Source organism: Aphelocoma coerulescens, chromosome 2 (assembly GCF_041296385.1).
Source record: "Aphelocoma coerulescens isolate FSJ_1873_10779 chromosome 2, UR_Acoe_1.0, whole genome shotgun sequence".
Classification (NCBI taxonomy): Eukaryota; Metazoa; Chordata; class Aves; order Passeriformes; family Corvidae; genus Aphelocoma; species Aphelocoma coerulescens.
Window position 1 is genome coordinate 8889097 of NC_091015.1, and position 17999 is coordinate 8907095.

At 37.7% G+C, this 17999-nt stretch overlaps 1 protein-coding gene across 3 annotated transcripts in view; it reads right to left on the reverse strand.

Moving 5' to 3' along the window:
* Positions 1-17999, reverse strand: part of PTPRN2 (protein tyrosine phosphatase receptor type N2) — a 658488-nt gene that overhangs the window by 16618 nt on the left and 623871 nt on the right. For all 3 annotated transcript variants that reach the window (XM_069006416.1, XM_069006415.1, XM_069006418.1), the window contains 4 exons: positions 17837-17956; positions 16503-16669; positions 10826-10879; positions 8741-8805 (listed from right to left, as the gene is read on the reverse strand). In XM_069006416.1, the coding sequence (XP_068862517.1) occupies positions 8741-8805; positions 10826-10879; positions 16503-16669; positions 17837-17956 (406 nt within the window). The remainder of the gene's footprint in view (positions 1-8740; positions 8806-10825; positions 10880-16502; positions 16670-17836; positions 17957-17999) is intronic.

The window sequence follows — 17999 nt, forward strand, 5'->3', positions numbered from 1 at the left end:
GTACTTAATGTCGCAGGAAAACATTTAATCACACCATATGAGGGGCAAACTCAATCTGATTAAAGAGAAAAGGGTCATAACTAGGGGGAGTGTAACACCACTTCTTCACTGACCATTAGTTTTAATGGCAAAATGGTAATATTTACTAACTAGCTTAGTCTCAAAGGCCCAACCTCATCTCATCTACTCCAGCCATCCTTGAAGTTCGAATTGGAGTTAGTCATCTCCTCTCCCAACAGCTAAGAGAGAGAGGGTAAGCTCTGATGGGCAATTCATTTGCCTGAGAATTATCCTCCAGAGGTGTGTATCGTTCTCCTTGATGACTGAGGAAACCCAGACAACTAGGTTAGGTGAGATGCTTAACACTAGATGTTTTATATGTCTAAAGTTAGCTGGAATGAACCTGGGCTGAAAAGAGCTGAGTTTCTGCTCTTCACTTCTGGGCTCACAAATGCTAGAATCTGCTAAATGTTATGGTGTTTGAGGTCTGTGTTTTGTGTCTGTAGCCTTCCCTATTTCTCTCACCTCCACATTTGGTGATTTTGAGGGAAATCACAAAAGAAAGACAACATGGAATCACAGTGAAAAGATAAACCAGCAGTATAGTGTAGTGATGGCCATGGAAGTGAAAAATGTCTCGTATGAGTAACTGGTGTTTGTAAAGAAACAAGAGTATTTTCTTCCTTCAACTTACATTGTCTAAATGTCCACTAAATTACAAACACTTGTTAAGTATCAGAGATAAAAAAGGGAGCTGACCATCAGGTAGAAACTACAAAAATAAAAGCAATTTCCATTTGTAGTTATCCAGATTGCTGCTGCTGGAGTTCTGCTCTTGGGCAGGAGGATCTTTTGATGCTTTTCATGGAAAGAAAAAAGCTTTTAAAAAACCAAAAAAGATTAATGTACTCAGGTTGGCATTTTCATTATAAGCTTATTCAGTCTTTGAGATGAACAAAATCTGTGTGCATGTGTGTGTAGTTAGGGATGGATCCAGCCTACACCTGAGTCAGTGAACTGTCTGTAATTTCAGACAAAATACGTAAGTGCTTCTGTGCACCTAACAACAACCCAAATTAAAATTTCATTACCTTTATTAAAAAGAAAACCAAACAAAACCAACTTCAACAGAAGTACCCAGTGGGCAAAGCAAGCATGTAAGTGGAGAAGGGAGTGCTTCAAGCAATAAAAGTGAAGTAATTAAAATTATTGTGACAGTCATGCACACACAGAGTATACATTACATATATGCATTACATAATGTGTTATTGTTTACACATTTTATATTAATACTTGAAGACTGCATGTAATAAATGTACAAATGTGGTATGGCTTTGTCAGTACACAGTCCAAAGGAAGGTGACACTGAAGATGAAAGACCTAGGCACAGTCTAATATTTTAAAAAATGATACAGGAAAATAATGCTTCTAAGTTTTACACTGATTTTAACAGCCTTGCAGGAATAGAAATTCACTGCCGTGAATGTCAGTTTTTAAGTTAATATCCTTGGTCAATGCAGAAAAAACTGAAGAAACCACTCACTGTAACGGAATGCAAATGGATGCTAATTGGAGGACCAATCCTTCCTCACTTCCACTCTGTGTGAGTATTGTCACATCACATTCTATACACTATAGGAATTGTTTCTCTTTTACAATTAGATTTCCTCCACCCTCCCCAGAAGTTAAAAGTAAAAAGAATATACCTAAATTACTACAGAAGAATTGCTAAAGAAATGGAAGGTAATGAGTTTTATTCCATATGGGGTAAAATATCCCATAATCACCTATTGCCACTCTAGAAAATACCAGTGCATACATCTAAATTCAACTTACACACGCATGTGCAGACACACACGCATACAAAGCACATACAGAGCAAGTATTATGCATGTGCTGTTACTTCCTACTAATAGGTGCTCCTCAGGATCAGCTCCCATAGAGTTTTACACAATTTGCTTCTTTTATTATCTTTTTCAGAAACTCTTGGTAAAATACCTGAAAGGCAGTTATCTCCATGTGATGAATCAAACACGAACAAAGTTAAGATGCTTATTGCAAAAATGACAATTATGAAAACACACCTCAGCTGGCCTTAAAAAAAATCTTGAAGTCCCCTTTGGAAAATACTCATTTTCTTTCCAGGAGACACAGAAGTAGCTTGCCTACATGAATCTATTAAATTGTAAGAACTACATTTTACATTACTTTCATTTTACATTGCATGTAGGTGGTAAAGCTCTCACAAGACAGTACATGGAGTGACCTGAATAAAAGATGCAACTGTTATGGATTCATTCTTTAACAGAGTTTATCCTTAAAAGTGACTAAACTGGCCCAGCTATAGAAACTGTGGAATAACTACACTTCAGCTACCAAACTGTACCCTTTACAGCCAAAAAGACTACCACTGGTCAATTGAACACTTTGCTGCACTTTGCTTAACTACTGAGAAAGAAATGGTTTTACTCTCTGTATATAAACTTCCTTTTGCAAACATGTGCCTAGCTGCTTTCAAACTGGTAGCATAGTACTTCTGTGACCCAGCTTTTTCCCTTTTCCACATCCTAACCTACCCATTGTGTGAAAAAATGCCCCCTGAATTCTTTATCTGCTTGTCTCCTCCTTAGTTTCAGCCAATGACCTCTTGTTTTCAAATTAGTCACTATCTCAAGCTGCTTATTGACATCAATACATTTCTTTCAGGGTCTTCTAGCGCTCTGTGGGGACCCCCCTCGTGCCCCCTCTCCCAAGGAACAGCCCATGTCTGATCAGTCTTTCTTCACAATTCATTTCCCCAAACCCTGGATAATTAGGATTGCTTTCTACCATACTTCCCTACTCCCAATTCACTTCCAATAAAATCCTCAGAATAGCAAACAACTCAAGAAATATGGCTCTTAATCCCTGGCCACTAAATTATATAAAAAAGAAAAAAGATAAAGAAATTATATCAATAACATGTTTGCTTTTTGCTTGAAATCTTTACATGCCATAAAGGAAACCATCTAAAAATGCAGACCAAACAGCATACAGTGGGAAACATCAACCAAGAACAACTTCCCCAAGGTCACTAATCCATTTCAGAACAGAAGCTTGTATAACATGCTATATTTTAATGTTCTTCTTATGAACTATTAATCGATGACTCCATACTGGCAATAACATGTGAAAAGCTTTAAAGTTATCATATGTGTTTTTCAAAGGAAATAAACACTGTTTTAAACAGCTTTTCCTGAATAGTGAGAGTTCTCTGCTCATCTCAGGCTGGACCATGAAAAACTATCCTATACATTCCCTATACACTTCTGCATGTAGCTGGGGGCCCAGCTCTCATTGTGATTAATTATCTGCTGGGAAAGGCTGCAAGAACGAGCACTATTTGCCTAATTGTGTTTCCAGGGTAACTCATTACATAAAAGTTACAATACATAAATGCAGCTCATTTGAAAAACTGGCCTTATAACATACAATATGTTTACATGGGCACGAGGAAATTCCTTTGGAAATTGAAATAGCAGCATTTCAGATTTACATGGTTGGCATTACTGCTATTGAGAACTGAGGCAGTCTTGTGGCTAGCACAGCAGTAAACAAAGCAAACAATATTTTGGCTCTACATTTTTTTTTCTGTGTTCCTAGAGATAATAATATGTCTCACTCAAATCTCAAAGACCAGCCGTGTGATTAATTCAAACTTAGACCCTGAAAAAAACTATACTTTTTAGTCCTGAATTCTTCTGCTGTAAATTTTTCTCCAGAATACTATCTGTTCCTAATCCCACTTTTTGAACCTCTTACCATTAACTACCTCTAAAAAAATAAAGAAAAAAGAAATCTCCCATTTACATTATACATTCTCTCAACCTCTGTATGAAATGTAGTATGTTAAATTTTATTTTCATTGGAGAAGCTGGATCCTAGGCTGAGGAAATATTCCCTCATTCACCAAAAGCATGTCAGAAATAGTCACCTCTAGACTTGTATCAGCACAAACGAACAGTAGAATTTTCTCAGACTTTGCATAAGGACTCAAAAATAAGCAGATTGAATCCATTTTAACACGAATATGGGCAAGCATTTCCTTTCATAAAATCCTTTCAGAGAGGAACTAACCCCACAACTTCATTATGATTGTTAAATCCACACAGCAGATAAGCAAAACCTCAGCAAGGGTTCAGATTAGCCCAAATCATTTGATCACGATGAGTCAGAAGGCGAATTAAGGAATCTTTTGTTTTGCCTTAAAATGTCACGGTATAAACTGCATCTGCTCAGGAGCTGACTCACAAGACCCTCAGACAATAGGGTAGCAGGGGCAAGGAAAGGACTTGGGGAGATAACCTCCGCAGCCAGCCCAGGCCAGAGTGTGTGTGCTCATCAATTATAATCCAAGCTTTTGAATGCAAGAGAATAAACCGTTGGTTCGGCTTTGCTAAATCGAATCTTTTTTTCTGAGTTTTAGAATTTGGAAATCAATACTTTAAAAGGATTTTAAAATTCATATTCACCTTCCCTTTGACTCATCTTGTTTCAGCTAGTTCAAACACAAGAAAATGAATGGTCAGCAAACCCTAAGCAGCTGCTGGCTGGATTAATATCTAAAAATCAAACTATTATCTACACTATCCAAGCCTCTCAGTTCAGAAAAATGAAAGTGGGAAGACTCATAATCTCCCTTTTTTTCTTTCTTTTTTTTTTTTTTTATAAATTTTATTTTTCTTTCTCTTTTTTTTTTTTTTTGTGTGTGTGTGACAGGAACACTCAATAAAAATGTCTTGCAATATATCACACTTTTAGTCACTACAAGAAGCCTGCGGGAAAGACATGAAATGAGAAAATTCTCAACTTTTCTCTACATCGCACAAAAAGAAAAAAACCTGATCAGCTCAGCATTATTGTGAGTTTAGGGTGAGGAAAGAATATCAAGGAAATGAAATCTAAATCATCTTCCCTAGTAGCAAAGGATAAAACTTGTAAATACATCAAGAATGTTGAGATTCTCAGCAGAAGTGAGCCTCAGAAAAACAGCCCCTATCAAAAATCCAGCAAGCATTGCTATCTACAGAAACAATCCATTATAATTTTCTGTATTTATTTAAATAATGAAAATGCACGTGGGCTGAACTAAATCACTTCTCAGCTTCTAACTCAAAACTAAATCTTGTCCTAAACTGGCTGTCATGGAAATGAGAGGTGATTTGGTGACTGTCTTAAAACTGTAACACCCATGTACAAATAGTTATCATAGTTAAATAGGTATGAGAGTTAAAACATGTTAAATTGTATTTAAATAGGTTACTGTAAGGCCAGATTTAACACTGTTTAGTTTTCCTTATTGCTTTGATGGGTATAGGATCAGGGTCTCCACATATCACAGAATCATAGAACACCAGGTTGGAATGGGACCTCAAGGATCAACTGGTCCAAACTTTCTAGGCAACAGCATAGGAAGCTAGGAAGAAAAAAAATTACAGTAATAAACTACACGATAAGTAGCTACATTAATTGTTGGAACAACAAAACAAAAGGATATACTTTGCATTGAAAACTTGCTGCTGACATGACACAGGAATTATAGCACTGGATAGACACTGCTGCCCTCTGACTGTTCCAGTATCTCAGATTATTTAATATGGCTGTTTGGAGTAAGTGCACAGATGCAGTAATTTCATTTACTGCGGGGACACTGAAATTCATTAAGAACCACCCCCAAGAGTAAATCCATCCCAGTGCCCCTGTGAGCTCCTGCACATCTTTCTACCAGCTCAATTCACCCCCCCAAGTACACCATGGGAGCATTTCTGCCCTTGGTACCAACTTTTACTGTCCTGCAAGTGCCCTGAGCCAAGATGCTTTGCTTCTTTAAATTTTCATTCCTTAAAATTCCCTTTATCAAAGGGGTTGGGACCGTCAAACTGATGTGGCAGATGTCAAGCACAAAATCCTCCCCAGCTTGATTTCTTTTCCCCTGCTTTAGGCTTTAGAAACAGGTCCCTTGTTGGTGGTTTTCAGCATCTAAAATAATGTGAAGGTTGGCAACAGCAGGATAGTAGAAGATATGAATTTATAACGTGTTTAATAGACTAAGTGTTACCACTAATTTAATGAGCAGTGGAAGAAATTGTAAATGACAAAGGCATTTACAGTTAACTGTCTAAGAGAATGCAGGGAAGTAAATCGTTACATGAAAAAGGAGCTCCTTTGCCCAACCTACCCTATTAAAGACCCCACTAAAGAGCCAAGGCATTTATTGATTGCTTTCTACTTTCCCACTGCTGAAACTAAGTACTCCTCTATTTACTTTGATTTAAAAATGCATTATTGTCTACTTTCTAATAAACCAGACCATGGAACAAGAAACTCAAATTATTCTAAGTTTATTCTTAAAAGTCCGTGGTGGTTTTTTTTTAGCTGTGGGTTTTTTTCTTTTTTTTTTTTTTTTTTTGAAAGACTGAAGGCCTTAATCCTTAAAGGCCTTTTTGAAAGAAGGGTTCCTCGATGCTGGCCCTGCAGCTGGGCCCAGATTGAAAGTGCACTTACATTTTTATGTTCAGCGCTGAAGGACTCTGAAGTTAGCCCTCGCACTGCACATAAAAGCTTTGGAAAGGGCATTCTTTGCCACTCGTGCAATTCATTCTCTAAGAAAAGGAAATGGAAAGAAAGATTTCATGTCCAGGGCTTCAGGCCTTTGATCATTTGATGAACATTGGATCCTCAACCTGGGCCTCCAGCTTCTCAGGCCAGACAAAGAGGGCCCCGGCCGCACAGGCTGGGCCGCGGCTCCCGCCCGAACAAAACCTTTAGCGGCCGCACAGTGTGACAGCCTGGGAAAGGCCCACCTCAGCAGGGCTGAGATGCCCGCTCTGCCCTTTGATCTTTCATTTAAACTCCAGCCAAAGCACCAGGTCAGGGGATTTCGCGTTGCACACCCCCACGGGCAGAGGGGAGCAGGTCAAGAACAAAATGGGGGTGACCGATCTCCAAAAAGCCCTGTGACGCCTTTCTCTGGCCAGTTTCACATGACTTGTCTGGCATTGTGAAGCTCTAAGCCCACACTTAAAATGGAATTTGACATTACATGGTACAATGGAGTCAATAAATGGCATTCTTCAGTGCTTTTACAACAAAGTCAACCCTCCCTTAAGTGGCTGAAAGCCCCGAGCTAGAAAATACTTCTCATTTACTTCCTTATGCCAATAAATTGCATATACTTTAAATTTAGTTTTCATTATGGCTTCTTACTGCTGATGGCCGAAGTGAGTGAACAAAAACTTAACAAAGGTCTACATTAATTTTATGATGTACCATTGCTTCTATTTTTAAAGTCTAGGTTGTCATGTGGCAAGTAACAAGCATTGGAAATATCTCCATATCCCTTCACAGAGCAAAAACCTATTTTCCAATGAGCATGAAAAACTAATCTCATCCCACTGAAAAATTTATTTTCAGTACAGCGCAAAGGAGAAGGCAAACATACAACTTCTTTTAGCATCAGTGGCAATTTCCACATGATGCTTGCAGGCAGAAAATTCAGTCCATGTTTGATGAGACACATTAACAGAATCTGGAGAGAAAAAAGGAAAAAGCTAAAATCTTCTTTCTAAAGGGACCGGATGCCACCATGTCCCAGAGGACTGGAATATTCAAGATGCAACAGCAGATGACTGCAAAGCATGGAGAGTATTTTTAAACTACACATAAAAATATGTCTATGTTAAAAGAACTTCAACAAAAACTGTAAAGTGATTAGAATTCAATGAACTAAATATTATTTCTCTCTATAAATTAGTATGTCTTTACAACTAATCCTTTTTCATCAAATACATGTGTGTGCATAATGCCAGATGTAGCTTAAGAACTCAGGTTAAGAGTCAATAAAGGCAAATTTCTTTTTGTTTATTTGGTCAGGTTTACATGCCCACTCTCGCCCTCCTTCCTTCTGAAGACAGTATCAGTGTTAAAAATTTGTTTAGTTCTAACAAAGATTATTTTAGGGTATTTCAAGTGCTTCCCACCATGAACAATTTACCAATCAAAAAAAATAAAGGAATGGTCCCACTCTCTAGAGAATCTATAGATTGTTCATTTTAAACAAACAAAAGTTTATGTTTAGTTGACAGGTAATTCCCCACGTCATAAAATTACATATCACAGATGAGACTTCTAAGGAACGGAAAAGTTAAATACATTGTTCAATATCAGATAGTGCCAGAACTGGGAATGGAGACTTATTTTCAGTCCTCTGTTCTGTTCACTACAGTCTTTTTCCTTCTAAGAAACAAATCTGTGCCAGACATGAGGCGCTGTCTGGCACCACCACCTCTACACACTTTGGTGGCAATGGGCAGCTCCAGAAAGGAAAATAATCACATCTGACCATCGTGGTGGGGCAGGTGACAAGGGGAACAGGCAACAGCCATGATGCAGCCCGGGACCCAGGTCCCGTAACCACTACATTACGATTTTGCAGCCCCAAGGCATCTCTTCTGAAAGCTGAAGTAACTATTTTAAATGATAAATTAAAAAATTCAAATACTTCTCAACAGCACAAACACACCTCTCATTCACAAAGCATTTGTGTTAGGTATGAAAATAAACTACAGAACATTCAGGAAAGAGTACCATTTGCCTCTAATTTATTCTCAGATTTTCTGTGAATATTGCTCCCCCACTGTTGTCATGGCAACACAAGCACATCTTTCAGCACCGAGGAAGTAACAAGCCTTTCGATTCTCACCTTTGGCCATTTTATTGAGAACCATGTCAATTAGAATGTAGGTTCCACTTCTTCCTGCACCATCGCTGCCAACAGAAAAGGAAAAAGAAAAAATAAAACCTATCAATGTGCATCTAGACTCAACATGAAGGTACCTGCCCTTACTGTTATAGTGTACACATGGTGGGAGAGGAGAGAATGAGGGGTTAAAGGAGGGTACTGAGAGGAGAGAAAGCTTAAGAGAGAAAGAATAAACACAAGCTGGTCGTGGAAGATTAACTACTACCCTGCATGGATACCAGGGCTTTGTTTTGATTTTTTAAGCCAAGTTTTGTTTATGCAAGAAAAAACAATTTAAACAACAGTGGAAAACCCTAAACCAGGATACCATTTCTGTCCAGAAAGTGTACATACAGTCACCTTACTGTCACTCATATATGAGATTAAGAACTCAAGAGTAACTTTGACTAGAACATTATCCAGAACAGTCAAAAATGCCATAGATTGCATTTGAACACAGTGGTCAGAAGGAATGCAGAGACCTGTTCAAGAATATTTGACTTCTGAGGACTACAACTTTTCTTCACTATACGAGTGGTTTGTTTTTTTTCTGTACCTTTTCCTTTATTTCTTCCCTTGTAGCAATGACCAGAAAAAATATTATCTTGTAAGTCCTAAGAAATAGCTTTAACTTTTGTTTATCAGTAACCGTTCCTCAGAGATGTGAGACCAAGCCTCAGGAGGAGAAAAGCTCCCTAATCTGAATGCAGCTTGTGTCCCTTTCAGAGAGCAACGTGTAATTGCCAGCGTGATGCTCTTTTAGAGCTGCTGTTAGCAAACATAATTAAGACTTTAAGTAAAAGCTTTTTTCTTTCCCTCCCCAAAAGTTTTACAAAGGTGCATGTGTGACCCATTAGACTGGTATGTAGTTTTATTAATTAAACCATTATTTTTATTGATAGCTCAATTTGTGTACAAGAATTAACGAAAGGAAAAATAATATAACAGCACGAAGCACGTTATTGCATTCTGTTTACAGGCAGACTATGAAACAATTTCTGTAGACAGATTTTTTTCTTTCAGTCACTAGATTGCTGTTTAGAGAAAAGGAGCTAGTGGTAATAAGTTTTTTTTTTCTCTGTCTATGAAGGGAACAAAGACACAATCTTATTAGTTAAGCTGAATAATGAGAGACAAGACAGCAATCAGGCTCAATAAAAACAAAAACTGCTGAGCTCATGGTAGATATTTGCATCCATCACAGTAAGGAAAGAGTGAGAAACTTGAAGGCTCTTCATTGTGCATCAAATCAGTTTTTTCTCAGGTTTCCTGAAGGCAATGCAGACAAGCCCCCCCTTGGAGCATTCAGCTCCTTGCATCCTCACTTGGCTGAGCCACACGTGAGAAACATGTCCCCTCCCTCCTCCCTCCCATCCAAAGTGAAGTGCCACATGGCAAACATCCTGCCTCTTAGCAGGGCTGTTTTGCTGTCTTCATTATCTACAAGGATATTTTTGATAAATAAGAACAATATTTTCCTTATAAGTCAGAACCTCCAATGGCAAAACCCAACATTAATGTTATTATGGTAAACTTTTCCATTGAACTGCCTGACTGCTTTTGTGTGCATCTATCACATTGTCAGGCCTAAAAATACTCTTAAAGGATTACTCAATCTCTGGACAGGTTTCCACTCCCTGACATTGCTCTCTTCTTACCATAATCTCTAAAAACAAGCAAAGAAGGAATAAAACATAATTGAGTGCAACTAAAATAAAGCAGACTAAATTGGGAGGGCATGCAAAGAACATCTGTAATTTTGAAGATGTATGAAATTGAAGTGCTACTTATACTAGAAAGTGTGGCCAGACATTGTTAAGTCATGGCTCAACATCTACAAAATCAGTTGAAAGGATAATTTTATTATGAAAACAGATCCTAAGTATTAAATAGCATTAAAACTCAGTTGAATTATACTTAACACTTTTAGTCTACCTCACTGTTCAGTGATTCACGTAAAACTTTAATTTGCCCACTTTGTTTATATCTATGTTAAATTCTTACACATACAGATCTCTCTAAAGCTATTTTAAAAATTGTACTTGCCTGCAATGAACAACTACTGGACAAGAGCGACCCCTGTAGCACTTGTTTACTTTTCTGAAATAAAACAGACACAAAAAATTAATTAAGCATATTATATACACTGTTTCTTTAGCCAACTGTCAAAAATAAGCAATAAGAAAACACAAATATTGCTGTCTTTAAAGAAATACTCAGGTTGATAGTTTCCTAATATAACAAGCTGTTTGGTAGGTAATCTTGCTTAAAGTTTGATTCTGCTTTGCTGCCATAGAAATCCCAGGAAACATTCCATTATTACTGGTGTCTGGGCAAAATAAACGAGCTATTTTCTCAAATGGTTCATGTCTTAGCTCCAAAATGAAGATTATCTTGAGATGCTTTAATTTTGAAACAAACTTTGAGTTCATGAGCTTGCTCAAAGAAATATCAAGGGGAATCAAACTGAATACAAAATTAAAAAGGCTATCCCACTACACTTTGTACAATGTGTGCTGATTTGTAACACCACTTCTTCCCAGAAAGGCAAATGCCAAATCTCCTGAAACGCTTCTTAAAAATTCTAAAATGTAATCTTATCATAGTAAAAATAACTAAACCCATCAGTAAGCTTTGGGTCTACTGCTTTGGTTCAACTGCAAAAGGGTTATATATTTAATATTTACACATTGTTGTCTTCAACAGCTTCCTGGTTAAACATTCTCAGTGGCAAGAGAATATATGTGAAATCAATCAATAAAACTATAGCCACAGAACAGGTCAGCTGATATGTAAACTCAATGAAGGAATTAACTAGTGCTGAAGCAAACCAAAATACTCAGTCTAAGAATAGAGCCCACATAATTGGTTTAAATCTATTTAAATTGCCTCACAAAAACCAAAATCCCAAGCCCTCTCTTTTGCTCTAGGATATATTTTGCATGTCAAGTACGTTACAGGCCAAAAACCCATAAAATATGCACACATATGTTAACAAGGCAAGATGAATAAAGGCTAAAATGGGAAAGCATTGCTTCAAGAAATCAAAACCTTTCATTCAAATTATTTGCTGAGATATTTGAGTTTACTGGAGCTAGAAGGTGTCCTATAAAATCATTTCATAGGGCAGCCTCCAAAGGGTGCCCAGATCCTCTAATAGGCCTCAGCTCAGTGTAAGTGCTACACAGGATCCTGATCACTAAACTGAAGGGAGCTGCTGAAATTTGACAACAGTGGTGTGATGTTATTATGAATTTTAAAGCATAACTAACCTACTGAATCATTTAGTTCTTGGCTGTTCATCTATTCACTAACATCTGTGCTGTGAAAACATGCACATATCTTTAAACACTGCTTACAGTATAGCCTGAAGACGCCTAAACTTCTGACAGGGTGTTGGGATACCTGGAACTCAACCCAAACAGGCTATGGAGGTATTGAAACATGAAACCATGTTTTCACATTCTTCTTTTTGTTACTTATGATTCTAACCAAACTTAAGAACAATATTAAGTTCTTGTAGGAATTCCCTTTAAACATTTGAATTCAGGAACTTTTCACAATTCTTACTCTCTTGCTTACTTATGTAAATCGTACTTGCAGAGACATTCTGTCTCTATTTATATTCCCTAGATGTAAGCAATTAATGCAGTAGAACAATGTTATTATTAAATGAGTGGTAAGCCATTGAGAAGCACATGACTTCAGAAGTTAAATGGACCATTTATATGTCCATAAATACATCTATATGCAGGCAGTACGAAGCAAAACTTCAATGACTTGGGCTGCAGCAGAGTTTTCACATGAATGAACCATTCAATTCTTGATGGTCAGATCTTGAGGATCAGCTCCTTCTATATGATATAAAGCCTGGTATTGTGGTTTTTTTTTTTTTTTGTACTGTATAGTAAATTATATTTGAAATGTCTGTACCAACACCTGATACAGTCAGCCTGCATTCCCCATCTTGCAGCTGGTCACTCTCCCCCCACCCCTATCATGTGCATTAGTAAAGAGTTGTTTTTCCATTTATAGTATTAAATAAAAGCTAATCACAGCAGAGGGGTATTTCCCGTTTCTCTTTCTGCTTGTGTGGTTCCTTTGTTCCTAGTGTGGCACCACTAATATGATATCTGCATGTTGTGACTAGCCATCTACCAAAGACCTAATATAATTTCAATGACAAACTCAATCTAAATCTATCAGACCTCTCAGTAAATCAGACAGTCAGAGACACGTTAGGGAAAGACACCTTATGTTTGTCAGTTTTATTGAAGGCGTTTCAAACATTTTCATTATCACACATTTCAGAAAACACATTAAAACAAAGGATTTCAATCCAGCTGGTTCATAGCTTTGTCTATATATAGCTTATGAAAATATTTAGAAGTGCAGCAACATCTCATTTCATTCTTAGTTCTGGCTAATGAGAGTGAGCTGAAAATTCATCAGTAAGCAAGGTTCTTGAATGTTGAAGAAAATATATATTATATATATATATATACAAATACAGGAAGAATTAACTTAGAAAGAATGATTAGTAATACAAACCAACCCTTGGCTCATTGAGTGAAAAAGAAATCATCATGCAAACCATCAGCAAGCAAAGGTCAGAGGTCGTTAGAGGCTCAGAAAAGGGGTTTCCCACATTGTCCCTGCAGCAGAGTCACAGTTTCCAATGATCACTTTTGTGACTATGCAACTGGGCTCATATTACTAGCTGCAACATCACAAAAATGACACTGGCAACCGCTAATTAGCTGGCAAAATAAGAATTTGTCCATTTTTAAAGTGAGCAGTGTTAGTAAATGCCATTGCACACAGCGAGAAGTGATAGCATAATAGATATATATTTTAAGCAAAGCCCTCACATGTGATACTAATTATCTTTTAGCTTAGCAGTCCCTCTTTAAAGTGTAAATGTGCTCCCTCTGGGCTCAAGAAATATTTAATGACACATATCAGTGCATGACTAACAAGCTAGTCCAGAGCAATAATGATTGGTCTATTGTTCAAAATGAAATTAGGACTCCAGAAGCATTTAAAACTGACCAGTGGTTTCCGTAGTAGCCTCACCTCTCAGGGACTGTCTTTTGCACAGATTTGTAAAGTGTATATAGAATAATCTCTTTTTGGCAATTTATTCCTACATTATGAAAGTATGATAGATTATTCAACAAGGTTTAATGTATCTGCTAGATGCAAAATCATCTAAATCACTGTTTGATACATAGTAAGAGAAATGTAAGCTTTCAGTTTTCGAAGAGACTTGCAAAATTTACTTCAATAAAAATTTTAAGGTCCATATTTCCACAGACTCTGGGCAAGGTAATTTTGGGAATCCAATTTTTCTTGGTGATGAATTATAAAAAATAGAGGGTTGGTTATGTATATGCTTAATTTCATATATGTATGTGAATATATAAATATACACACATATCCATATATATACAAACACACTGAATGCACATAAAAACATAGATAAGATTAAAAGAAATGAGAGCAGCCCCTTCCTAGCACTACCCTACTAAGAGTATGGTAGCACTGTCAGACATTTTTCTGGGGGCTTTATGACTCAGCTGTTGTAATCCAGCAGAGTTTGTACTTTAAATAGAAAGCTTCAGGTGCAAAACATGTATTGTATAAATGAATTCCAAATACATTATTTTAGCAATAGTGCATTAGGTTTTTTGTCATTAAAAGAGAACAAAAAAAAAAAAAAAAAAAGGAAGATCAGATGACCAAGAAAACTGAGATTCATAGACCAGCTATTGTGCATGCCAAAATTCCTTTTCAGGCGGAATTTTACTATGCATTCAGTACTATGAGTTCATTGTACAAAATCTGCACGTAGCAAATGATTACAGTACCCTACACTGGACTGTGAATACATGTGAAATGAACACTCAGAATTCAATTAAATCTTAACAGGTTCATTCCCATACTGGCTTAAAATACAAAGAATGGCAGCTCCACTACTTTTCTCAGCTAGTTATCATTTTTCTTTTTCAAAGTATTGCACAACACTTCTTCAACACGGCTATTTAACCCTTACACAATGTCACTCTAAGAAGCACTTTCTTGGCGATGTGAACTGTGACTTACTGTAGATCTAATCCTGCAGCTCACGCAGGGACCTCAATCCTTACTGAAACTAGTCAGAGGCGAGGTGCTCTGAACTTCAGATGTCCTGGCTGTACAGGCTCATTTATGCTCTAGTTAGAATTGCTAACAGATTTCCCACTAACTTTGAAAAGAGCAAAGCCGGACGCTGCACTGGCTCTGTGCTGCAGCCTCACACAGCTTAATGGAACCGATTCACAATTCTCACTACAGAAATTCACTACAGGCAACTTCCTCAGTACCACAAGCAAAGGGAAATCAACCTACAAAAATCATATTAAAGTTGAACCCAGAGAAGAAAACCTTGAAAATTCAATTACAATTTCAACTCCATCCTATGGCTGCGCTTCCTTGCTCCACTACCACTTTTGTGTTGCGACTCTGTAGTATATCCTTACATCCTCACCTAGCCATAGCTCCAAGTGACTCACAGCAGCTGCACTCCATTACCTGACCTGCACCGTGTGAGATGTCTCTCTGCTTTGAAAAGCCTTGCAATAACGTACAAGAATACTGAGTGGATGAAGGGTGGCATTTAGTCCCAAGTTTTTAAGGGTAAAATTTTGTCAACAGACAACTGTGCAACCAGCTCCTGTTGGCTGTATGCCAGCTTCTCCCCTCGGGTGCAGATGCACAGCTTCGACTGGCATCAGTCAGAGCTCCCAGCACTCCTTGAAAGAAACAAGTTTGGACCTTTTGAGCACTGAGCCCCTTATAATCACTTCGGGGGGTTGTAGATAATATTGTAGAGCAGAGAGAACAACACGCGATCCCACAGGCCGCTGGCGGATTGAGCACCAACTCCCCAAACCTCCTGAAGATTCTTTTCATTAGTCATAAGCGCATCGCTGTGGATTAGCTGGTGCACGCTAACACCTACACGTGATGCACTGGGCACGGTTTGCAATCAAATGAAGATTATTTCGCTCCAGTATTTATCATGCATGGCTTTAATTTTCAAATTAAAATTTAGATAGGCGCAGCAAACATTAGAGAAGGTGGCAAGGACTTTCACAGCTTTTGCCTTTGTATATTTGTATTTTAAAGCCACACTGACTTTCTTTAAAGTTCCAAAGGGTACACTTTGTCAACATTTTCATCTGCTTTCTCAGACTTCCACCTTCCTGCAGCCAAAGGTCTACAGACCTCACTGTTGGATCCTTATGTCCCATGGGAATGATGCTATTGCCATATGACTCCATTGTGATTCTTTTTTTCAAGCATGCTCATTCTTCCTAATTTATTTGTGAGAGTCCTGAAATAAGGATCTTAGGGGAGCCACACAAAAAGCCTGGAAGTTGCAGAATGGATAAATACTTGAAAAACAAAGAAATACAGAAGCACTGAAGATTATACAAAGGGAGGAAAGATGTTGATCTCTAAATGGGAAATGAAGATGTCTTAAACCCAGGCAACATCTCTGTGTGAGGAAACACTAAACATCAACTTGCTGAAGATACTTCTGTTAGTTTAGCATTGTAGCATCACAGGCTGAGGAGCCCCCTTTCAACCCAAAAATCTTCAAAGGAGAAATAAAAGCACTAGTCTAGTTCCTCAGATCCGTATCATTTGAAATGAACTGCCATACTTTGTGCTTTACCTGCGGAAATCCAGAAGTGATCTGGTGGAAGCAGGAACCCTCTGATCGTTCCAGCTGAGGAAGTGGAACTGTGTCACTGTGCGCGTCTCGTTCGTCTGAAGGTTCTTCAGGTAGAAGCTCCTCACGAGGAAATCCTCGCACCAGATGTGCTCAGAGACAAGATTTACCTACACCCACAGGAAGGAACAAATGGAGATCAGCAATTTGGGTTGCAAGTCACGTCTTCAGGATTGCAGGTGTAAGATTTCTGGGATGAAGGAACTGCATGAAAATTTTATTTTTATTAGCAAATTGGCCAGTATGGGGAAAAAAAGAAAAAATTGATTTAGCAATCAGTGTAGCTGTCAGGAAGGGGTTAGCTGCCATTGCTATTGAAAAGATAAGAAAAATCTTGACAACTTTAATGCAAAGTGAAATTTCACTAAATTTAATATTTATAACATTATGTGAATACAAAAGATATTTTGTATTGAAAATGTGTTAGACTGGCAGTTGCTTTCTTTTCATAAATGCCCACAAATGCATCACCCAAGCCACTCTCAGAGGTCTTAAAAATCTGAGTTGAATTCATATGAGAAGTGAAAATTCAGTTTCTTTTGCTATGAAGGAAGATAAGCATTAAAAAATGCAGCTTATTTGCAGAGCTCATCTTTTCAGAAAATGACTTTATTCCCATTTTAGTTTAAATAACAGTATTTCTTCACAATTTCTCCACATTTCTTCATATTTGGCATTGTGGCATTATTTTCTTCCTCTACACAGCTTGACCACTGGAAAAATCTGACAGTCATTGTCAATGTTGAATTGCAACAAAACTCATGATATGATATTTTGGGCTAGAAATGCAAAGCAGAAAATAAAAATATATATTTGTTGTTGTGACTGAGGCAAGAGATAAAAATAGATAGGATTAATTACTACAGCAATATAGAGGCTTTTCTACAAAGATTTACATATGGCTATCCTAAGGCAAAATTCACTAGTACTAAAAATACGATTTTCCTGTAAAATATAAATACAAATACATGCTTTCAGATGTCAACCAGTTGCAAAAACATTCGAAATGCAAAAATTATTGTCCCTTTTAATATTGCAATATTTCACTCATTATTTACCGTATTTTATTCAGTAATAAAATTGCTGCTGTTAAACTGCTGTTAAAGCTGCGCTCCAATTTTTTTGCGAATGTGAAACTACTCGAAGGCACACCAAGTGTATTTCAGAGTCCTCCGCTCGACCTCCAGGTTAGATCACCTCCAACACCATTCTGCCCCACATGGAATCAGCCCCTGCACTTACTGTCACGTTTGCAACCAGATATTTTGTGTAGGTACCTCGTAGATGTGGTAGAGGTTTGACCCTTCGTCTGGCCAATAGTGGTAGCACTGTTTGACTCCGTTTTCCACGAGGGGTGTCAGCATTACAATAACGACACAGCCGTTCTCCCAGACCATCTGCAGACAAAGAAAGACACCGTGGCCACATTGTGACTGCCTA